The sequence below is a fragment of the Homarus americanus genome, unplaced genomic scaffold (genome assembly GCF_018991925.1).
Source record: "Homarus americanus isolate GMGI-L3 unplaced genomic scaffold, GMGI_Hamer_2.0 scaffold74, whole genome shotgun sequence".
In the NCBI taxonomy this organism is placed as follows: domain Eukaryota; kingdom Metazoa; phylum Arthropoda; class Malacostraca; order Decapoda; family Nephropidae; genus Homarus; species Homarus americanus.
In genome coordinates, this window is record NW_024716951.1 from 349,684 (window position 1) to 374,387 (window position 24,704).

A 24,704-nucleotide genomic window follows, 5' to 3' on the forward strand; every position below is an offset into this window, starting at 1 on the left:
TTGATCTGAGTTTTCTGTATGGCATGTTCTGCCAGGTCTCCAGGTAAAGTGAGGTCGCCCTCTTTGGGTACAATGTGTGAGGTCACCTCATGTGAGGTCATGTAATTCACCCCCAAGCGTGATACCCCTTCTCTCAGCTGCCTCTTCAAACTATCAAAGTTTGCCTTAATGAAATTTTCCTTGCGGCTGCCCTGAAATTCTACCTGGAATCTAATTTCTTTGTGATCGCTGTTAGCAAGTTCGTTCCCTACCTCGACATTACTACTGAGGTTTTCTTTGTTTGACAGAACTAATTCGGGTATATTATTACCCCGGGTGGGTTCGGTTATATGTTGGCTTAGTAAACAGTCCAGGATTGTTTCAAGAAAATCCTCTGATTCTGAGTTACCTGTAAGGTCAATCCAATCTATTTGACTAAAGTTAAAGTCGCCTACTATACAGACTTTGCTATGTATGGAAGCCCTGCGCATTTCATCTCAAATAAGTCGCTCAATAAATCTATCAAGATTAGGATGTCTATATATTACTCCTGTGATTAATTTTTCCCGACCATCGATTAATTCTATCCAAATTGTTTCTGTATTCCGCTCTGCTTTAATTTCCTTATTTATTTCACACTTCAGATTATCCCTGACATAGATTGCTACTCCACTTCCTTTCCTAATCTGCCTATCGGTAATGAATAATTTGTAACCTGCAATTTGGTATTCGACAGGAAACTCACGTTAGTTTAGGTTTATCCATGTTTCGGTGAAGGCTGGTGTTGAGGCGGTGCTCTTAGTTACCGAAGTTCACCTCAAACTTCTTTACTTGAAGATTTACCGAGTCACCCTCTCTTGCTCCACCGAAGGAACTTCTTATGAATCTTGTCTATATTAGCTTGTAATATTTTTGGGCCCCGAAAGTCATTTCATCACAGAGTTCTTGAAACAATAATGGCTACATTTTTGTAGACTATGAGAAGTTATTATTTGTTTTCAATAGGTGATGGACTAGTGTTATTATTAACCTTGCTACGCTCTTATCTTTCCAGTCGATTGTCGCGTTTTAGAATTTTTATTCTGGTTACTGCTAGATGATTTTTTCAGCGTAAGGAAACTTCCAAGAGCCAAAGGGTTAAAAATCTTTGTTGAATCTTAGTAATACATTAAATAGCCAACGTTTAGTATGTCATTGTACCGAGTAATTTTCATGTCACTGAACACTTATATTAACCCGAAGGAACAAATTACGTTTTGTTATTAATTCTAAATAGCCAGAATATACAGTATTAAGTCACTACCTACTGTGTACTGTTACACGCTGTACCTACTGTGTACTGTTACACGCTGTACCTACTGTGTACTGTTACACGCTGTACCTACTGTGTACTGTTACACGCTGTACCTACTGTGTACTGTTACACGCTGTACCTACTGTGTACTGTTACACGCTGTACCTACTGTGTACTGTCACACGCTGTACCTACTGTGTACTGTTACACACTGTACTTACTGTGCACTGTCACACTGTACCTACTGTGCACTGTCACACGCTGTGCCTACTGTCTCCTGTTACACGCTGTACCTACTGTCTACTGTTACACGCTGTACCTACTGTGCACTGTCACACGCTGTACCTACTGTGTACTGTCACACGCTGTACCTACTGTGTACTGTTACACGCTGTACCTACTGTCTACTGTTACACGCTGTACCTACTGTCTACTGTTACACGCTGTACCTACTGTCTACTGTTACACGCTGTACCTACTGTCTACTGTTACACGCTGTACCTACTGTGCACTGTCACACGCTGTACCTACTGTGCACTGTCACACGCTGTACCTACTGTGCACTGTCACGCTGTACCTACTGTGCTCTGTCACACACTGTACCTACTGTGCTCTGTCACACGCTGTACCCTGTCTCTACTGTTACACGCTGTACCTACTGTGCTCTGTCACACGCTGTACCTACTGTGCTCTGTCACACGCTGTACCTACTGTTGCTCTGTTACACGCTGTACCTACTGTCTACTGTAACACGCTGTACCTACTGTGTACTGTCACACTGTACCTACTGTGTACTGTTACACGCTGTACCTACTGTACCTACTGTGTACTGTTACACTGTACCTGTGTACTGTTACATACCTACTGTGTACTGTTACACGCTGTACCTACTGTTACTGTTACACTGTACCTACTGTACCACGCTGTACCTACTGTGTACACTGTACCTACTGTGTACTGTTACACTGTACCTACTGTGTACTGTTACACGCTGTACCTACTATGTACTGTTACACGCTGTACCTACCTGTGTGTACTGTTACACGCTGTACCTACTGTGTACTGTTACGCTGTACCTACTGTGTACTGTTACACGCTGTACCTACTGTGTACTGTTACACGCTGTACCTACTGTGTACTGTTACACGCTGTACCTACTGTGTACTGTTACACGCTGTACCTACTGTGTACTGTTACACGCTGTACCTACTGTGTACTGTTACACGCTGTACCTACTGTGTACTGTTACACGCTGTACCTACTGTGTACTGTTACACGCTGTACCTACTGTGTACTGTTACACGCTGTACCTACAGTGTACTGACAAGTGGAGAATTCAGAAAGTTGCCTTGGTAAAAGTAAGTGAAATCAAAATTATATTAACCCTTTAACTTAACCCAAGTTAAGATATATGCAAACATCTCATCTACAGAGATCTATCTCTCATAATTTTTAATGATTGTTGGATTAGTGTATTAGTAACCTTGTTGTTCGCTTAAGAGTCTCCCTGTTGAAACCCTGTAATAACTTTATAAAAACAACAACCTACACAAGACGCAACAGTACAAGATTCGATTACTCTTTAATAAATTAATTTTAAGGTCTTGAAAGATAATAAATGTTTCCTTACTCACAGTCCACTGCTAAACATTATATTCTGTTAATTCTCTTATTAATGAGTTTCGTGCATTTTTCTCACTCAGGCAAGAAGCCGGCGGCCATGCAGCACGGCAGGAACCAGGTGGGTGGTGGAGGGGTAGCTGCCTGTCCCTGCCCGGCGGCGCTTCTGTTGGCTGCCTGCCTCACCTGCCTTCTGGCCTTCCTTCCCACACACCAGCCTCCACCCCGCCTCCACCACGCCCTCTACTGACCCGCACTGACCTTAACTGGTGGCAGCTGCGCCTAAATCAACTTCTCCCACGGGAAACAAGTTCTGGGTTGTTTTATCCACCAGGACAATCTTCAATAGGGAAAACCTTGACATAGCTCACGTCTGCCTACGTTAGCCAATCGTCGGATAGCCTACTCCAGTGCTGCGTTAAGAGCACCGTAGGCCAGTTTTAACAAAGTTATCTCTTTCAAGCTCAATGCTACCCAAGCGTAGTTCTAGTCCATTATTTGCCTAGGTCATCTTGCGCTGTTATCATCCTGAAGATCTGAACCGAAGCCCATACCTACAACATGTTCAGTCTTTCTCAGCTTAGGTCATCATCAACCTGCCTAAGATAAAGTTATCCTCAATCTGCCTCTAGGTTACAAAAGTCTCAAAATGTGGCGAATTCCTTTTTTTATGGAGAACTTCCGTCAAGTTTTTCCATGAATCATCCTTCAGTTTGGATGAGGTTGATCTTTTTCACCCAAGTGTAGATGAACTACTGAGTTGAGTGAATGAACGTATTCAGGCGAGAATTAAATTGTTGCTGCAGTTGTTGAGGTTCACAGACGAACTACTACAGAGGTTCACAGACAAACAGCTCCAGAGGTTCACATACAACAGCCACAGAGGGATACGGACAAACGGCTACAGAGGTTTGTGTTTTAAATGTTTTCATCTGAAAAAAAAACACTTTCGGGAGGCAAAATTCATGATTAAAAATTAAATTTTCACTGATTATGAATTTTATATACGAAATTATTTTGTCGTAGTGTGTGTGTGTGTGTGTGTGTGTGTGTGTGTGAGAATATTAATATTCTAAACTTGTTTTCGTACTATTACTTAGCAATTAGTTAACTGATCGTTGGCAATATTTTCAATATTTATTTTATTTCAATTTAATTTTAGTTTCCCATTATTTCTATTAAACAAACACACACACACACACACACACACAGGCGTATCTTGAGACCAGTAAGTTGACCCACTTAGCATGTATTGACCAAAGTATTGACGGTGCAATTCAAAAGTGGTATTTAGTGTTAGTGTCTATCCTATTCCACTGTAAATCCTCATATTTAGAGAGCTAAGAGAGATTCATATACATTTATATGAATATTAGAAACGCTACTGTAAATACCTGGTACCTCGTGTCTGGTTGTGTCTGGCAAGCGCTTGACTACTGCAAAGACCATTGACTTATCTGAGGCAATAGAAGGGTGAAAGACCTGTAAGGACCGTGTGGTCTATGAGAGAAGAAAGAAGGAAAAGGAGAAGAACCAAAGCTGTTACGAGAATGGAGTTAAAGACTGAAGGCAACGAACCATTGGAAACAGGTCTTTCAATTGAAGAAATCTTGAGAAAGAAGAAATAAAAATTAATAGGACGCCGAGATGCACAAACAATTCAGGTGACTCACGACTTAATGATATAAGTAAAAAAAAAAATAGCGAATTGTTCCTGCGGTTAAGGAAAAAAAATGGTACCAGCTGTCAGCTAACAAGTGGATTCTTTAATTACTTAACAAAGAAGAAAGAGGAGACACAAAGACTAAACAAGATTGTGCCCGGAGAGTGATTAAAACTGGCAAGCGTTGTGTGTAACAACAGGAATGAGAAGGAAACTTGGTGATAGCCTGTTAACCGAGGGCCAAAAACTCATTAAAGAGGCAAGGAAGAAGGAGTAGTTAAGGAGTTGGAAAGCAATTACGATGACAAAGAAGACGAATTTGTGGGAGTCTTGAGAATGACAAGCAGATAGAGAGAAAAAAATGCGTAAAGTGATTTCATTGTTACAAAGATTCTATAAATTTGTGTCTAAGAGAGAGAAAAAATATAGTAGGATTATAAAAGGGTAAAAGTGATGAAAAAAAACAATAATGTAAAGAAGGATTGAAGAAGTGAAGGAGAGAGTGCTTAAGAAATAGAAGAGTAAGTATAAGACAAACTGATACAATAAAAATAAAGAAAATATAACAGTAAGAGTGTTAGATAAAATTGAACAAGTCTAAAAAAAAATGGCCGGGAAAAATACAGGGTGACCATAAATGATTACCCTGATTAAAGGATGAGAGCATACTGTTTTTAGGGTAATCAGTTATGGACACCCTGTGTTTTCCTGTTTTACCACCAATGGCAGTAGTGTCCACACGGGTTCCCACATTCCCGCCGGCCTCACCAGCTAGCCCGGGCCCCACACACGAAATTCTTCTCGCAAACAGAAGAAGCCTGAGAGTCACATAATTTATCTCCGAAACAAATTTATTTCTATATTCAGGTTGAGGTTAAGGGGTAACCATAAGTCCAACACCGGAAGAGTCATCATAAACTGCTTATGCTGATAGTTCTAACCCGGCAACTCGTTGATCGGACTTGGAAAAGTATCGATCCAAAATAGTGAGGTGCATGGTTCAATATGAACAGTTATACACTGTAGTAAATAACGTATACAAAAAATCTTTATTGGAAGTATATCATAGCATCGCCCTGTCTTATAAGGCCCCCTGACGTTCAACCTGAGGAGAGATATAAGTGTACAAATTGAACAAGTCCGTGACCATCGCAGTGCTGCTTTACCCCAGGCGTATAAATTGTGTTAAGTTGTAACCTATGAAGGGTTCTACTAAATGCGATTGTAATGTGCCGTTATGGCTTGTAGATTCAGGCTCTCTTGATATAAACTACAATGAAGTAATAATAATTAAAACAACCAATAAATACTTCTAATAATAATAACAATAATAATAATAATAACAATAATAATAATAATAATAATAATAAAATAAAGTGTCCTATTCTTATTATTTCACATAAAACAATTATATAAATAACTGACATTCGCCGTATAGTTTTATAATGAAAGGTAGGAAAAAATGGACTTTATTTAGTGTGTTGATGTGAAACATGGGTAAAGTTTATAGTGAAGGAGAAATACCTAATGCCACAGTAAATTGCTCGAGGTATGCCCGTAACCTGTACCATGTGGGGGCATATTCAGAGGGTGTACCATATGCTCTGTAAATTGCTCGAAGGTACACAAAGGTAACACCATATACTCTGTAAATTCCTGGGTTACACCTACAGTACCTACTATATGCTCTGTAAGTTGCTGCCACCTTGTTCCAGCCAGACAAGACAAGTAACCAGTTGTGTTTATTTCACCATTTTGGGATACAGCTGTCGTCAGTGACCATGGTGTAAGCGCGGAGAAGATATTCTTGTGGTGTAGACAGATAGTTTTCTTTATAAATTAAAAGTCTTGATTCATCATTAACGGTAAAACTGTTGAGTGTTTTGTTGTAATGGGTGATGTAAGGAGTTGTAGAATCACCCGAATATGTTGAAAACGAAGACATGACATTGTAGTCCTTCAGCGTCACCGACGTGTATGTTTCATTACTGATCACTCCATAACCTTCGGCTCTCGACAAACTAAGAAATATCTCACTTAGATCTTGGCTGTTTTGACATACTTATATTATGTAAAGCAGGAAGGTGTCCTCATTGTGGCAGGTCGTTCCTGTATATCAAGCTGAACTTGTATGTTTGCTTGTTCCTGCACGGAAGTTGGTAGTGGGTGGCAGCATATATATGAGGGGTCATTCAAGCATGGCATATCGCTATTGTACAGTGCATTATTACTCGTGTGTCTTTTGAAATTCAGTCACACATAACATTAAATATTATCTGGTGATGTTAAAGAACACAGATGTCTCTCCTCCTCGTCTTGTCTCAGTGAGAGAGATGAAAGGAATGTGTATCTGTCGTTCACTGGCTGGGACACCTTGGCAACGTTCGTCCGCTACTTTGTGTTGTCTACTTTAAGTCAATTGTATAGTGCATGCTCTAATAAATGTTATAATTGTGTTGAAGGATCAAATTTAGAAGTGGTCATCTATTCCAGTCGATCCAATGGTCCAGTCGATCCACTGGCCGAGCTGGTTCAATGGTCCAGTTAATCCACCGTCCCAGTCGATCGACTACTCGAGCTACTTCACTGGAACAGTAAATTCACTTATCTAGTCGTACCATTGAAAAAGTCGCGGTACTTTGACCCGATGAGGTACACAGGTTCCGCTGGTAAAGTCGGCCAGTCAGACTCGGCGCGCTTGTGATGTTGTTGTTTGTGTACATTATACAAACACTACTGCCCTCTGTTCCTTATATATATATATATACATATATATATATATATATATATATATATATATATATATATATATATATATATATATATATATATATATATATATATATATATATATATATATATATATGAATGCTTAAGCAAATAAATAATGTATATAGTATATGTGTAAAAAATATCCATCAGAATTGTAGTAATGATCTGACGAACTTTATAATATAATTAATTATTTATTCCACATGTATAATTTACTGTTCCAAGTTACCATGTACTATGTGTCTCGCACCTGAGACACAGCTATGTTGCTCTCTCTCTTTATATATATATATATATATATATATATATATATATATATATATATATATATATATATATATATATATATATATATATATATATATATATATATATAAATATATATATATATGTATATATATAGGTTATTTAGGTGGATAAAAACTGCATGAGGTGAGGTAAGATGAAAACTGCTGGTGCAATGGGACACAAAAGGCTTAAAAAAATAGTGATGTTACAGGAGGCCAGCTATTGTAGTGAGAGGCCACAGGAGACCAGTTAGTGCAGTGAGAGGCCAAAGGAGTCCACCCAGTGTAGTTAGAGGCCACAGGAGACCAGCCAGTGTAGTAAGAGGCCACAGGAGACCAGCCAGTGTAGTGAGAGGCCACAGTAGACCAGCCAGTGTAGTGAGAGGCCACAGGAGACCAGCCAGTGTAGTGAGAGGCCACAGGAGACCAGCCAGTGTAGTGAGAGGCCACAGGAGACCAGACAGTGTAGTGAGAGGCCACAGGAGACCAGACAGTGTAGTGAGAGGACAAAGGAGACCAATTAGTGTAGTGAGAAGTCATAGGAGACCAGCTAATGTACTGAGAAGTCATAGGAGATCAGATAGTGTAGTGAGAGGCCACAGTAGACCAGCCAACGTAGTGAGAGGTCAAAGGAGACCAGCCAGTGTAGTGAGAGGCCACAGGAGACCAGCCAGTGTAGTGAGAGGCCACAAGTGGCCAGCTAGTGTAGTGAGAGGCCACAATCCCACGTTATCTGCCTCACCCTCAGCTCAACACCTCCATCTATCATTTTTCATGCACTGGATATTTAGGGCCTGAGTTTCACCCTAATCATTCCACTAATATCTCTGTGTTTTATGTGAAGTGTCATATATTTATATGTATTTTGACAATAAAACAGGAAAAGGTACAAGAAAAAGATTTACTGAATCCTTATTTTAACAAAAGACATTCGAGTCATTAGACTGCAGAATTAAATAAACTTGAGCTGGTAATACAAGAAAATATGAGGAGTATTATGGAAGGATGTTCTAAAGGCCTGACAGCATGATGGGAAGATGTGTATACAGCACCCCAAGTCACTGTGGCGGGCCTTGTGTTCAGTCAATCTTCCCATTCCAACTATTTACAGCTGGCTGAACTGTGGATGCCCTAGTTATGAATCAATTACCTTTAAGATAATATGCGAGCGTTCTGCCAGCTCGGTCCCCGTACCCATTCATATTCATCAAAGGGGAATTTTATTCCTCATCACTGTTAAGTAGTGCAGCTAGTCATGGCAAGACATGGTTAACTTGTATACCTAAAAGAATGAGCTTCTCAATATTTACTCTTATGTGTGAATCACATCTACTCTGCTATTTCTTTATATTATCCACATAAAGACTCTGTGACATCTTATTAGCAATAAATGAAAGTGAGGATGAATTCTTAGAATATTTCATGAAGGTTTAAGGAAAGTTGAAGATACCGTAAAGTTTAATTCACATCCGATTATAATGAGCGTTTTTCACAAAAAAGTTGGGATGAAGGAAAGTAGCACCGGAAGAAGGGCCACATGAGTTAGATAATTGAATGAGAGATGATAAATATTAATTGACTCTTGTGAGGGAAACAAGATGATGATTGCAATTACATGGTTTGAACAACACGATAAGCATCTCTGTACATGGGTCTCACCCCAGGACAATGCAAACAACATAGTCAGGAATCATGTAGATTACATTTTAATTCAGGAAAAATTTAGTAAACCGAACCAAAACCTATCCAGGGGCAAATTGTGGGTCAAATCACGTCCCATTAATGAGTTTAATGAAGCTAAAACTTAAAAGATTAAAGAGAAAAAATTTGGACAAAATAAATTCGAATTTAGGAAAACTCAAAACAGAGAGTGTCTTTGATGAACAGGACCAGGACAACACTCTAATAATGACAAAGAAGTAATTTTAGAGACTGGGGAAAATACTTATAGGACATAGGAGGATCGAGGCTAAAAGTAAGTTAATAGCAATTGGATTTTAAAGAAAACGCATCGACGAAAAAAATGAGAATATGAACCAGAAAAAGGAAATATATACGTTAACACTCTATTAAAAGCAAAGACAATAAGATCCTGTTTGAGGCAGAAGATTTAAAAAGTAGATGAGCAGAGTACATAGAAGAAATATGCAATGACAAGGATGGAGTACAGATAAGAAACGAAAAGGAAATTGTAAGGGCGGAGACGATCCTCCGGCTGGTTACCGCTGCTAACTCGCTCGTTTGCTGGTGCAGACGACACTTGGGGTGGTTGGACAGAGGTGAGAACGGCAGCGACTATCTGCGTCGAGGCAGATTTAACCCAGCCGCCATACCGTCAGTATCTAGCTACCCTGCTGTCCGTCAAATTCTGGCTGTGATCTCATCATAGGTCCTGGACTCGTGGGCTGTGTTCCCAGACCTTCACCTATCAACTGCCAACTCTCTGGTCATCCACCACTACCGCATACCACTACCGTCAGTTCATCACATTCCGTCGGTGCCCCGGTGTTCTCCTGCCTTTTCAGGACGTCGCTGAGTGTGGAGTTGAAGTGGACGCTTCCCTACCCTGAGTGTGCATCACCGTGTTCCAGAACCTTCCCCCAGGGCCACTGCCGTATGTAATATTTGTTCATGGTTTGATTCTATAATTTTTTGATTCCATTAATTGCTGACTCCCCTTTATTGTTCGATTCTATCAATTGTTGACTCCATTTAATTGTTTGAATCCATTAATTGCTGGCTCCCATTATTTGTTTGATTCCTTTAATTGTTTGCTTCCTTTAAAAGTTTGACTCCATTAACTGTTGATTGCCTTATTTGTTTGACTCCCGTAATTATTTGATGTTTGTTGAGTGGTGTCAGAGTTTTGTGTTATATTTTTATAGTAAAGAGATGCCAATCTCTAACGGTTGTTTGTTATTCCTCAGATAACCATGGTCCTTGCCTTTCCTTTATTAAGATCCTGATTAGCTTGGTAAGGGATTTCTATCCCTAAGTCCCAGGTCATTTACAAGTGGCGACCTTGCCAGGATAGTCTCTGACCTTTGGTTTCTGAGGTTTAACATTCGTTCCCGTGTTGTTGTAAGTCGCCGTGAGCGCGCCACCTTGCTGTCTGTGGCCCGGAAGCAAGTGTTGTTCAGTGGTTATCCCTTCCTTCAGTGTGCTAATTTTGTTGCTCTCCCTTGTACTTGGGGAAGTTAATTAGTGTTGGTTGGGGTGCACTGTTGATGCTGTCGTAGCATTTTGTTGTTGTTGTTTCACCTGGTGCGGTTTCGTTACCCTGAGGGGATTCAGCTGGGCTGGGTGCGGAACGAGGTTCCCTCCAGTCGGTTCAAATCATTTACTGGTCTGATTGAGCCACTAGGTTAGTTACCTTTGGCTATTTGCGGGGTAAGTTGTTTGTTTTTTCCTTTGTTCTTGGCCTTTCGGATCATTGTCTGGTTTTGAGGTGTGGAAAGATCAAGCGGTGGCCCTGGGTCTGACAGGTAATGACATTGGTCAGTATGTGGTCACCCAACAGAATGTCGAGAGAGGAACGTCAGAGAGAGAGAGATGGAGGAACGTCAGAGAGAAAGAGTTCGAATTAGCTAAGTTGCAGGCAGAAAAGGACCTAGAACTGGCTAGGGTTAATGCTTCAAGTAGACCAGAATCCTCTGGCCATATACAAGACAATGTGGTAAAACCCAGCTTGCCTGTGTACCATGAAGAAGACATCGCCTCCTACCTTATTAGGTTTGAACGGGTAGCGGAGCTGCTTGGTGTAGCCCCAGATAGCTATGCTGTAAGGTTGGGTAGCCTACTGAGTGGTAAGCCGGTAGAAATTTACACGTCCCTGTTTGCCGACATCACCAGAGATTACTTCTTGTTGAAGCAAGCTCTCTTGCGAGGATTTTGCAAGACTTCTGACGGTTATCGTGTTGGTTTCCGCAGAACGAAGATTAGAGCGGGAGAAACGTACCAGCGGTTTTCGATTCACCTGGGTCGTTTATTTCAACAATGGCTGGAGACATCAGGGGTTGAAGAAACCTTTAAGTCTCTAACTTCATGATATTAGATCAGTTTTTGTCTTCTCTACCTCCAGACTTGAGAATTTTCATCAAAGAACACCAGCCAGCGACGCTTGGAGAAGCTGTGCTCTTGCCGACAACTGGGCGTCTGCTCGCAACGCCTTCCCCAAGTCTTCCCCTCCTGTAGTGAAGATTGCGAAGCCTCCGTCCTCCGAGGAAGCGTCCCCAGGAGTACACAGGAGTAGTCCACCAGCCGTGCGGTGTCACAGCTGCGGAGAAGGGCACATTCGTTCTCGCTGTCCCAGGAATCCCCTCGCCTTCAAGACTGCTGACACTCATCAACCCAGCAACAAGGTCGGATTCTGTTTGGAGGTCAGGAGCTGCCCCCGTTATTGTGTCAGTGGAACAATCAATGGGTCTAGGGCATCTACTTTCATCAGGGACACTGGTTGCTCGTGCATTATTGTCTCTGAAGAAGCCCTGCCTGACGCTGACATCTCCAGCTGCCCGAAGGTTAGTGTCGCCGATTATTTAGGTCGTGTTGACCAGTTCCCGGTTGTTAGGTGCTACCTGCGTTGCCCCTATTTCACTGGTTGGTCTAATGTGGTAAGAGCTCCCATTAAATTTGCTAGTGCCCTCATTGGTAATGTTCCCGGTGTTCGTGACCCTAACGACCCGGAAACGTTAAAACTCTCCTCGCCACCAGCACCAGTCTCCTCACCACCAGCACCAGTCCTCACGCCACCTGATGACGACGACTCGCCACCTGCCGAGGTCGCCTCGCCACCCTCTCACGCCGCCACGCCTGCCGCCAAGGTCCAACCTGTAGGGCCACGGACGGCGAAGGTGAAACGACCGCATCCCCTGATTCTGCCGAATTTGTTGCCACTGACTGTGACGCCCAAGGAGTTCGCCAAGCTTCAAGACTCGTGTGCCACTCTGAAGCGGGTAAGGGAGAAGGTGACTTCCGGGGAGGAGGATCAGGTGAGAGATGGGTCGGTTTATAAGTTTGTTTCTATTAATGGGGTGTTACACAGGTCTTGTTTCATCCAAGCGACCAGCTAAAGTAGGTCGGTTTTTACTTGTTGTCCCTGCTGTTTGTCGTAGTAACATTCTCTCTGTAGCTCACAAGAGCTCTCTTGTAAGTCACTGTTCTCGTAGGAAAACTTATAGGAAGGTTGCTGTTCAGTTTTACTGGCCAGGTATGGGAGCAAATATTAGAGCTTTTTGTAGGAGTTGTGATCAGTGCCCACGTATGTCCGCCAAGGGTAGAGTCCGTCCTGTCCCACTTGAACCCTTACCCATTGCAGAACCATCTTCTCGGGAAGCCATAGATTTAGTTGGACGGTTCTCGCCCCCTTCCTCTAAGCCTAAATTACATCAAGCTAATTTGTTAAGGAAATATAATTGCAGGACCCACATTGCTCGTGTCCTTGACGACGTCCCCAAGCTGGAGTTAGTCGAGGCACTACCTGCAAGAGTTCCTGTGAAGTTCGGACGCCAGAGTCTGTTTATCTCGGTTGCCAGTTGCTGCCAACATCTGACGAGTTAGAAGAATCCTCTACGACTGGAAATAGGCCCAAACTTAAACTTGGACTGAAGTGGACTCCACGTGCAGTTCCTTGATACGGCCTTACGTTTTGGACATAAAGTTACCACCTATTCTTTTCTATGACCCTTCTTTATTGTGCAATGTGTATTTAAGCATTTGTTGTAAGATGATTATGCTTTGTGTACTAATCTTAAGTTTTAATCTACCTTACAGTAGATTTTTGTTGGGAGTAGTGTAAGGGCGGAAACGATCCTCCGGCTGGTTACCGCTGCTAACTCGCTCGTTTGCTGGTGCAGACGACACTTGGGGTGGTTGGACAGGTGAGAACGGCAGCGACTATCTGCGCCACCGGCAGATTCAACCCAGCCGCCATACCGTCAGTATCTAGCTACCCTGCTGTCCGTCAAATTTTGGCTGTGATCTCATCATAGGTCCTGGACTCGTGGGCTGTGTTCCCAGACCTTCACCTATCAACTGCCAACTCTCTGGTCATCTACCACTACCGCATACCACGACCATCAGTTCATCTCATTCCGTCGGTGCCCCGGTGTTCTCCTGCCTTTTCAGGACGTCGCTGAGTGTGGAGTTGAAGTGGACGCTTCCCTACCCTGAGTGTGCATCACCGTTTTCCAGAACCTTCCCCCAGGGCCACTGCCCTAGGAAATATTTGTTCATGGTTTGATTCTATAATTGTTTGATTCCATTAATTGCTGACTCCCCTTTATTGTTCGATTCTATCAATTGTTGACTCCATTAACTGTTGACTGCCTTATTTGTTTGAGTCCCGTAATTATTTGATGTTTGTTGAGTGGTGTCAGAGTTTTGTGTTATATTTTTATAGTAAAGAGATGCCAATCTCTAACGGTTGTTTGTTATTCCTCGGAAAACCATGGTCCTTGACTTTCCTTTATTAAGATCCTGGTTAGCCTGGTAAGGGATTTCTATCCCTAAGTCCCAGGTCATTTACAGAAATAAAGATCGAAAAATCAATTCTGGAAACAGAAATTGAGGCAGATGTGAGTAAAATGATAAGGCTTGTGGAGTTGATCAGCTTCCAGCAGAATTTATGAAACAAATGGACAAGAATGGGATATAATCTTTGACTAAAATCTATAATTCGATACCCTTCAAAGGAGACCTTCCCAGTGATTTACAAAAAGGGGGAAAAATATTTGTATTACCTAAAAAGTGAGGAGCCCTAGAGTGACCCAGTTTTATTAAACCTAATCATAAATAGAATAAAATTTTGAATGGAAAGTGTGTTGTCTGACGATGAAATAGATTTAGAAAGGGAAAATGAACTAGGGAAGCTATATTTGTTTTGAAAATTTGAGTGAAAGGGCTTTAGAGGTCCAAAGAAATTGTACATATGCTTTGTTGATTTTGAAAGCACAATAAACATTAGATATCTTGGACAAAATAGGAGTCATTGGAAGAGATAAAAATATTTCAAAGAATTTTTAATGGCAACAGGAAGCTGAAGTGTTAGCAAATAATGAAGTTCCTAATTGGTGCATAGTTAGACATGGAGTAAGACAAGGCTGCGTTCTGTCTCCAACATTGTATAAAATATATTCATAATTCTTGATTAGAAAAGTTATAAGTGATAATGAAGGAATAAAATTTAATGCTTACTAATATCAGATATGTGCTATGCAGATAATACTGTTCTTATCACGGATAGTGAAGAGGCATTACAAAAACTGGTTAGCAGATTAGTGGAATAAGGTGAAAAATGTGATTTAAGAGTTAATGCTGTAAAGACGAAACTAATGGTTGTTTCCAAATTGGAAAAGAAAAAACAATGGTAGGCATGAGGGAAATCAAAGAGGAAAATTTTGTGTATCTGGGAAGTAACATTAGCTGTGATTGTAGATGTACGGAAGAAATCAAAACAAGAATAGGGCAAGAAAACACACCATTTAATAATCTAAAATATTTAATGAAAAGGGACATTAACTTAAATGATGCTCGTCTGCATTAAGCTGTTTTAACAGATTCACCCTCGTTTCCTCGTCGACCGGATCATGTACGTCGGTTGTCCTGATGTCTAATTCAGCAAGATGGGTAGAATGTAATATAGTTATGCTACACTTGTACACTTGAACCCATGTATTCTATCTTGTTATTTCTGTATGTACATATGTTATGTTTCTTATCAATGGGTTTTGTCTTGTTTGTCGTTATATTAGTAATTTTCATTGTTCCCTTCACTTACTAGAATATTCTTTTGTTCTCTTCCAGATGCCATACTACCCTTGGTCAGTTATATGAACAATATAGCCTAGAAAAAGGTCGACTCAAGTCTTCTTACACCAGTGTATCTAAATAATTTTCAAACCTTAGACGGAGAAAACTATGGGGTAGCATGTTCAGAGCACGTGATAAGGTGTGCCCTCGGGAAATCGCGTCACTTAGTGCTGAGCTAAGGCATTAAGTAGCCGGCTCTCTGGCCACCTCTTGTGGCAGTAGTTTGATAACCTTGACGAGAGGAAGACGTTATTGAGAGCCATCGTGGATGGTTCCGTCTTCCGTCGAGGGAGGACGTATATTACCGTCCTCCCTCGACGGGTATTACAGGCATTCTTACTCAACCTCTCACACAAGCAGGACGCATTTTAGAAGAGCTATTTAATATAGCCACCATCCTCATTTAACACTCATAGCTACAGTTTTTAAGTTATGGTGATATACACTTGGTACTGTATATAATGTATTTTCTAAATAAATACAGAACGGACAGTTGGGTTTCGCTACTAGAACCCTATATACTTTTACAGGTTCCAGCCCCATTAACTCATCAAGAATCAACGGTTAAAGGGCCAGTTCATATCTCCTGTGCAGTAATCTTTGCCACAGTTCATGAGCACCTGCCTCCCGCACAATAATCTTTGACATAGCTCATGAGTACTTGCCTCCCGCACAGTGATCTTTACCACAGCACATGAACACCTGCCTCCCGCACAGTGACCTATGCCACATTTGTAGTTTAGTGTCTGTAGCAGGGTCTACTGTTGATCCGCCCAGTGGATCAACAGCCTACCGTCAGTAAAGTCCTTGCCATGCCTGGATGTGGTGGCATCTGCGTGTAACGACCCATGCCAGATGGGTGGGGGCAAGTTGTTCCACACCTTCACATGGTGATATTTTATGGAGGTCTGGGACTGAGAGGAGCGCATGGGGGGGGTGGTCTTAGTAGCTCTGGGTGCCTTAAGTTGTATCTCTGATTATTCCAGAACTGGAAATATTTATTGTCAAGCAAGTGATTGATAGATTTGTAAACAAAGAGGGCACAGCAGTAGGTGTTAATATCTTCGAATTTGAAAATTTTCAATGTAGTAAATTTCTCGTTTGTGTGATCTGCTTTTTTTTCAAGTAGGTCATTGTCCATACAACTCTCTTTTGTGCAGTAACCAGGTATTGTGTTTTTGAAGAGCCAGAGGCCCCACATAGTGTGTGACAGTGTATCAGGTGTTGGTAGACAATATCATGATAGCTTTCTTTCATTGCTGTGAGAATGAGTGACTGTCGAGTGTGATACATGTTACAGTACTGTTTATTGACTTTACTGTGAATGGCTTGTATGTGGTTTCTCCAGTTAAGTATCTCATCAACAATAACTCCGAGGAATTTAGTATTTTCTTTGCGTTTGAGGACTATATTACCAAGGTACAGGGGGTTCAAGTCTGGAGGTAATTTTTTCTTCTGTGAAAGATCATGTAGTGGGTTTTCTCAAGGTTTAAGGACAGTTTATTACGTATTACCCAGGTCCCGAGTTTAGTTAATTCAGTGTTCATAGTTCTCATCAAGGAATGGAGGTCTGAGCTGCTGGCATAGAGATTACTATAGTCTGCAAATAAGTTGTATTTTATGAATGAACTGGGGTGGACTATATCGTTCATGTACAACAAAAAGTACTCTGAGAATGGCACCTTGGGGGACTCCATACAAGATTGGTGAGGAGTCAGACTGGTGATTATTATAGCAGACATACTGCATCCTGTTGGACAGACATGAGGTAAACCAATTGTGGGACAGGCCCCTAACGCCGTAATGTTCAAGTTTTGAGAGGAGGATGGTATGGTCGACAGTATCGAAGGCTTTAGATAAGTCCAAGAATATACCGACTGTGAACTGACTGTCATCAAAGTAATTTAAGATGTCATTAGTAAAGGATAGCAGAGCACTCTCAGTCGACCTTCTAGCTCTAAATCCAAACTGGGAGTCTGTAAAGATGTTATTGCATTGCAGACTGCATTTATTCTATTACATGCTAGCTTTTCCAGTATCTTACTCAAGGCTGGGAGGACTGATATGGGGCGGTAGTTCTTGATGAGACCTTTGTCCCCAGATTTTTTATATGCCGGGTGAACTTTAGCAATTTTCAGTTTATCCGGAAGACACCGTTAGTGATGGAGGAGTTACAAATGTGTTGGAGAACAGGTAGTAATAAGTGGGCCACTTTCTTAATGATGCTCTTTGGTATATTGTCTTCGCCTGCTGCTGCATCTTTGGACGTTTTTATGATGACCAGTAATTCATCTGCTGTGACAGGGGATAAGAACAGCTCATTTTGCTGTCTGTTTTGCAGGTAGGCTCTAAATTACCCATGGTGATCTGGGATGCTCTCTGCAAGATTTTTGCCAACATTAATAAAATATTAATTGAAGTGGTTGGCAATGAGGGAGGGCTCCGTTACAACTGAATCATTTATCATAAAAGCTGAGTCGGGGGCCGAAGGCTGAGTGTTCCTGTTCTGAATAGAATTTATGACATTCCAGGTTTTCTTACCGTCGCCTGATGCCGACTGGAGCTTATTTGTATTATAGTTAATTCTGGCATTTCTAACTGCTTGAGTTACTCTATTTCTGATACTTCGGTAAGCATCACCGAAAGTTATGGGTCTGTTTGCAAATTTCCTTTGGAGTTTGTGTTTTCCTTTACCATTATCTAAATTTCGCTTGTGATATAAGGTTTGGAAATGGATACAGTTTTCACTGACTTAGTCTTGAGCGGGAAGTATTTATCAAAGCAAGCATTGAAGATGCAAGAGAAGTTCCAGCTGTTCACGTTAGGGATGTCGGAAGCATAGACAAGATCCCAGTTAGCATTCATTAGGTTGTTTTAAAAAAGGAGCATGTTGTCGGTGGAGTAGTCTCTGTATTGGATTGAGACTCTACTAGACCTCTCAGGTCTTGTGGCTGTTTTATACATGGCAAAAACTGGGAAGTGATCTGAGATATTATTATAAATAATTCCACTTGCAAGATTGTTAGGAGTGTTGTTAGTCCAGATATAATCCAGATATAGTCCAGATATCACAGTGGCAGAGGTGACAGTTATTCTAGTGGGTTTGGTTATAGTGTTGAAGAAGAGTTTAGAATGTGCTCAGGCCAGCCGCGTAACACATAACCTTTTACCTTAAAGAGTGTCGGGTCCCGTTCCGTCCACATCTTAAGGTCTCTCACAATAACAGGTGAATTGTCCAGGCGCTCCATCAAACACACTACGTCCCCTGACACTGGTAACCTCTGGAAGTGGCAAACGGTTAAGAGCAGCGGCATGAACTATCTGAGTCCCCGGGTTATAAGTTATGGTGTAGTCGTTGTGTACGTCCTGCAGCCATTATGGGTACTGGAAGATTCTTACTGAACAAACTTTTAAGAGGTTGGTGATCAGAAAAAAATGGCGTCCATACAAGTAGCTATGAAACTTGTTCACCCAACAAATTACTGCTACACCTTCCTTTTCTATGTGTGCATAGTTCCTCTCAGGTGTACGTAAGGTCAGTGAAGCAAAAGCAATTGGTTTTTCCTTACCAACTTCAGTTCGATGAGCTAGTACTGCTCCCAGGCCGTATGGAGAGACATCACAGGACAGCGTCGGGGATTTCCTCCTGTCGTAGTGCACCAACACTCAGGAACTCGCCATCGACCGCTTGGATTCCGCCAGAGCTTGCTGCTGACTTGGGCCACATTGCCACTTGACATCCTTCTGTAAGAGCCTGTATAATGCCGACAACACTGTAGAAATTTTTAAATATATTTTCCATAAAAATTTATGAGTCCTAAATAAGATTTCATTTCAGTGACATTGTGAGGAATGGGTGCATCCATAATAGCCCGATCTTTCTCATCAGAGCGGTGCAGTCCTTCGGCATTTATTTTAAGTCCTAAATAAGTAATTCCGATGCCTGAAAAACACACTTACTCTTTTCCAATCTTACACCAGCAATCTCCATTCGCTTTAAAACTTCTGCAAGATTATTCATGTGTTCCTCTTCGGTCATTCCTGTTATTAAAATACACAACATGAGAAATGCGTTGCAACATATTCTCCATTACTCTCTGAAAAATTCCTGGGGCTGACGAAACACTACTTGGCAATCTGTTGTACTGGAACCAGCCCTTATGAGTGTTTATGGTGACGTATTTCATTGAATCATCATCCAGTGCTACCCGGGAATAAGGATGAGAGAGTCTTGCCCCCTGCCAGGTGAGGCACCAATTCTTCCCGCTTGGGAATAGAATATCCATCTACTTTTGATACTTTGGTGACTAATTTTATAGTCACCATAAATTCTTATGGATTTAGTCCCTTTAACTATGGGAACTATGAGAGCTGCCCACTGGGGATACTGAACAGGCTCAATGACTCCGTCACCTACCAATCGCTCCAACTCAGCCTCGATCCTCTCCTTCAGGGCGTAGGGTACCGGACGAGCCTTGAAAAACTTTGGCTCGGCATCCTTATCCGCGTGAATAACAGCCTTCGTGCCCTAAATGATCCCCAGCTCATTTCTGAAAATTCTGTTAAATTTATGAATCACGTTATAACAACTGGTACCAAAACTATAAACTTCACCCCAGTCTAATTTAATGTAACGCAGCCACACACGTCCGGGTACATTCAGCCCGTCTCCATCCACAACCACCAACGGAAGAGTCTGTAACCCGGTTTTATATTCTGCGTCCACATCCACCTTTCCGAGTACTTTAATGGCGTGACCCGTATAAGTACGCAGGAACACATCAGTCTTGTGGAGGTCAGGTTTTCAACCTTCCGTTCCAGACACAATCATAATCCTTCTTACTCAAAATGGATTTTGATGCACCAGTATCTATCTCCATAGTCACCGTAACTTTATTTAGCCTTAGCTGAACTGTCACAGGTGCTTCAAGGGTCGTTGTCACTGTGTACAGGGCATAGTCTTCCACTTCCACCTTGACAATATTTTCTGTGTGTTCCTCACTCTCTCCCTCCTGAATTCTGCGAGTTCTACACTCTCTGCCTTCCCTCCTTCGACATATTCTTGCGAGATGACCCACCTTTTTACACACATAGCAAGTAGCCTGGAGGAAACGGCAGTCCAGAGCTACTGTATATGCTGACCCCTGCATCTGTAACACTTCGACCCGGAACGAGGCGCCTTCCGTTGCCTACACACGTCCATCTTGCCTCACAGCCACTCCTGAACCTTGTTTAAGTGGCGGCCCCGCTATTCCTCCTCATGCCTCATGCAAGTCTTGCGTGTCCCTTGCCTGCTTCCTCTATCGCTAGCGCCGTCACCTCTGTTTTCGTGAAATCCAAATTTCCGTTCGCCAACAACTTTCCTTGTATTTTCCTGTCGTCCATGCCGCACACCAAGCAATCTCATAACATATCAGCGAGCTGATTACCGAACTTGCAGTGCTCTGCCAGCTTCCGGAGATCGGTAATAAAGATCGACACCGACTCGCCGGGGTGCTTGAACCTAGAGTTTAACTTGAACCGTTTCATTATCATTGACGGCTTCGGACACATGTGAGTCGACAACAATGTCTTGAGTTGAGTGTAGGATTTATCACTTGGTTTTTCCGGAATGCACGGCCACCGTATCATCTCTTAGGTTCTTGCCCCACACACGGCTAATAATGTTGACTTCTTCTCCTCCTCGACACCGTTGGCCACATAAAAATGCTCCAACCATTCCACATACAGCGTCCACACCTCCGTGTCTTGATTAAATTCTTCGATCTTCCCAATCATCGCCATGTTGAAGGGGCAGCCACGTCGCCAGTGTAATAACTTGGAGTACTTTAGGTAGACAAGCAAATACCGGGCCTACCATAAAAGGTTTATTAACAGAGACTCCCCAAAAAAGCTGCTGTCTGGCTGCAGGCTGAGGCATGACTGACTGCTGTGGCTCAAACACCGCCATACAACAGCTTGTATGAACCCAACTCATAGCATTCGAAATCCCGTAAAAACTTAACATGAAACATTATCATTATACACAAGGGCTAACTCATCATATTTAAGGGGAAAATCATCATACTCAAGGGTTAACTGAGAATACTCAAGGGCTAACTCCTCATACACAAGGGTTAAGTCATCATAATCAGGAGTAAACTCATCATACTCATTGGTTAATTCATCAAACTACAGGATTAATTCATCATCCACAAAGGTTAACTCATCATACTCAAGGGTTAACTCATCATACACAAAGGTTAACTCATCATACTCAAGGGTTAAATAATCATACCCACTAATACTTTCCTGTCACTCGGAATCTAGTATGACGATCATGCAACTATGATACAATCATAAGAGTTATTAGGGATGTCACCAAGGTTGGTGAGTTTTGAGGTGACTAAAGAGACCGATGCTGAACCGGCAGGGTCGATCACATATGTTGCACATGTAGGGGGCTACATCTATTGCAGGAGGGGTGGTGGCAGCGTTGTTCCGGCGTTAGCGCTTGTCTGCCTCGGTATGCAGTCGGGCTAACTTGAATGTATTGACACCTTTCCCATATATTCTCCAGGAGAGAGTGGAGACAGCTGGTAAGCAGAGGTCCTTCTGCTTTATACTCCTCGGCTGAGATTCCATCAGGCCCTGAGGCTTTGTTATTTTTCACCTGTTTGATGGCAGTAACTACCTCAACCAGGGAAGGAGGAGAGCTGCGGTGGGTCACCTCTGGATGCTGAGGGACCTGCCGGGTAGTCAGGACATCCACATCGTTGTTTTCGTTGAGCATTGAATGGTAGTGCTCTTTCCATCACTGAATGATGCCTTCTTCACCTTTAATTAGGAAGTTGCCGTTGGATGAGTGGAGGGTGGCTGCATCATGAGAGATTGGCCCGTAAAATGTTTTAGTGATATTGATAAATTCGCGCATCTTGTGCCGTTCTGCAATTTTTTGTGGTTCACATGCTTTATTTTTAAACCAGTCATTATTTAGATTGCAAAGTTCGCGCTTGGCCCCCGCTTTCTTCTTGCAGAAGATATCAGTTTGGTCCGAGACTGAGGGTTGTTCTGCCAGTCTGTTAAAGCAGCACGACTACCATCGACGAGTGCATTGATTTCCGGGTCGTTTTCATCAAACCAGTCCTTGTGTATTCTTTTGATCTGACCGAGGGTCTCTGTAGGTTTTTGTCATGACAGTGTTGAGAATATCCCATTCCGGACTGGGATTTGGGTTTGTTGTTGGGTTGTTTATCAGCCCATGTTCGAGCTGCTCTCTGAAAACATGTGCTACCGCTGAATCCTCCAGACGCTTAGTTTTAAAACTTCTTCTGGAGGCTTGCTCCCTTTGCTGTTAAAGGGTTAACTCATCATACTCATCATCCTCAAGGGTTAACTCATCATACTCAAGGTTTAACTCATCATACTCGAGTGTTAACTCATCGTACTCAAGGGTTAACTCATTATACTCAAGGGTTAACTCATCGTACCCAAGAGTTAACTCATCGTACTCATCATCCTCAAGGGTTAACTCATTATACTCAAGGGTTAACTCATCGCACCCAAGGGTTAACTCATCGTACTCAAAGTAGAAATTAAACAAACAGGCTGAGGATGTACCCAACACTACTCTGCCATAACATGTATATTCCTGAAATTGAATTTGGAGGAAATCTTGGCCGCTTGCACTTTGTTCCTGCCGACTGATGCTAATTTGGCACCGGGGAAGATTGAACATCATGCCTTTTTAGCAGTTGTTGGTGTCTGTCTGTCAGGCTCTCATTTTAGATTCTGCTTAACCTTCCTCTTTCATTCTTAAATTGTACTCTCATCTTCACTGTATAACTTTAACCAGTGTGTGTGTGTGTGTGTGTGTTTTCTATGCCGGTATACTCACACCCTTGTCGTCTTGTATGTGTGTTTGTGAATATATGCTTGTATTAAATCCTCGTGTGAAGAAAACGCCATAACGGAAACATCCGCTTTAGGAGCCAATGCAGCAGAATATTCCAATCTATGTGTTAATTTGTGAGACTGGATAATTTCCGCGGAGCCTTGTTGCTGTGAGAGATGAGCTGTATCTGTAGCTCTTAGAGTCTTGGGGATGGCGAGGGTAGGGTACTAACACATCAAGAGGGTGGGGAGCACCAGGGACCCAGACGTGGTGTACAGGAGAGGAGGGAACATGGTTAACTTGAAGGAAACTCGTAGTCCCCGAGAGTAGGTGGAGCTCCCTAACACAACGGAAGGAAGTTTGAAGTGACTTCCGGCACCAGAAGGGCTCTTTGTCTCAGGAGGGGAATGGAGTTGAATACTCCAGAGAAGGGGTTACGTTTTGCTTGCAGTATACAGTAAGAGCTGGTCCTTGGCTCCTTGTGGATTATATTTTATTGATAAAGAGTCTTGGTCCTGAAAAAAAGAAAACAGGTTTCGTATTGGCAGAGGCGGAGAGTTAAATATTTATTATGTTAGAGGCACGATATTTATGCTTGTCGAAGGAAAATATGGTTCTCATTTATGAGATGAAGGCTGCTGGTCAGGAGGGAGTTGGAGTGTTTTAAGGGGTACTGAGTGTAGCGACAAGAGGCTCTGTTTTATCAAGAGTTAATTTACTTTCAGGAGCACAAGTTCTTTAAATATGCTTATTAATATTATTATTATTATTATTATTATTATTATTATTATTATTATTATTATTATTATTATTGTTATTATTATTATTATTACACACACAAAACACACACACACACACACACACACACACACACACACACACACACACACACACATGTATCACACTCGACAGTCACTCACTCTCACAGCAATGAAAGAAATCTATCATGATCTTGTTTACCAACACCTGATACACTGTCACACACTATGGGGGGCCTCTGGCTCTTCAAAAACACAATCTCTGGTTACTGCACAAAAGAGAGTTGTACGGACAATGACCGACTTGAAAAAACAGATCACACAAACGAAAAATTTGCTATATTTAAAATTTTCAAATTCGAAAATATTAACACCTACTGCTGTTCCCTCTTTGTTTACAAATCTATCAATCACTTGCTTGACAATGATTATTGCCAGTTCCGGAATAATCACAGATACAACTTAAGGCACCCAGAGCTACTAAAACCACCCCCGATGCCCTCCTCTCAGTCCCAGACCTCCATAACTTATCACAGTGTGAAGGTGTGGAACAACTTACCCCCACCCATCCCAGCAAAGACTACGCTCCCTTCCTTTAAATCATCTCTAAAAAAATATATATTGTCGAAGTATTAATACTTCTTGTAAC

At 41.9% G+C, this 24,704-nt stretch overlaps 1 protein-coding gene across 1 annotated transcript in view; it reads left to right on the forward strand.

The window, feature by feature from the left end:
• The window catches only part of LOC121858545 (lachesin-like), a 120,409-nt gene extending 111,905 nt beyond the window's left edge, over positions 1–8,504 (forward strand). The window contains exon 7 of the mRNA XM_042355035.1: positions 2,977–8,504. Within this exon, the coding sequence (XP_042210969.1) occupies positions 2,977–3,143 (167 nt within the window). The 3' untranslated portion in view covers positions 3,144–8,504. The remainder of the gene's footprint in view (positions 1–2,976) is intronic.
• The last annotated feature ends 16,200 nt before the right edge of the window (positions 8,505–24,704 follow it).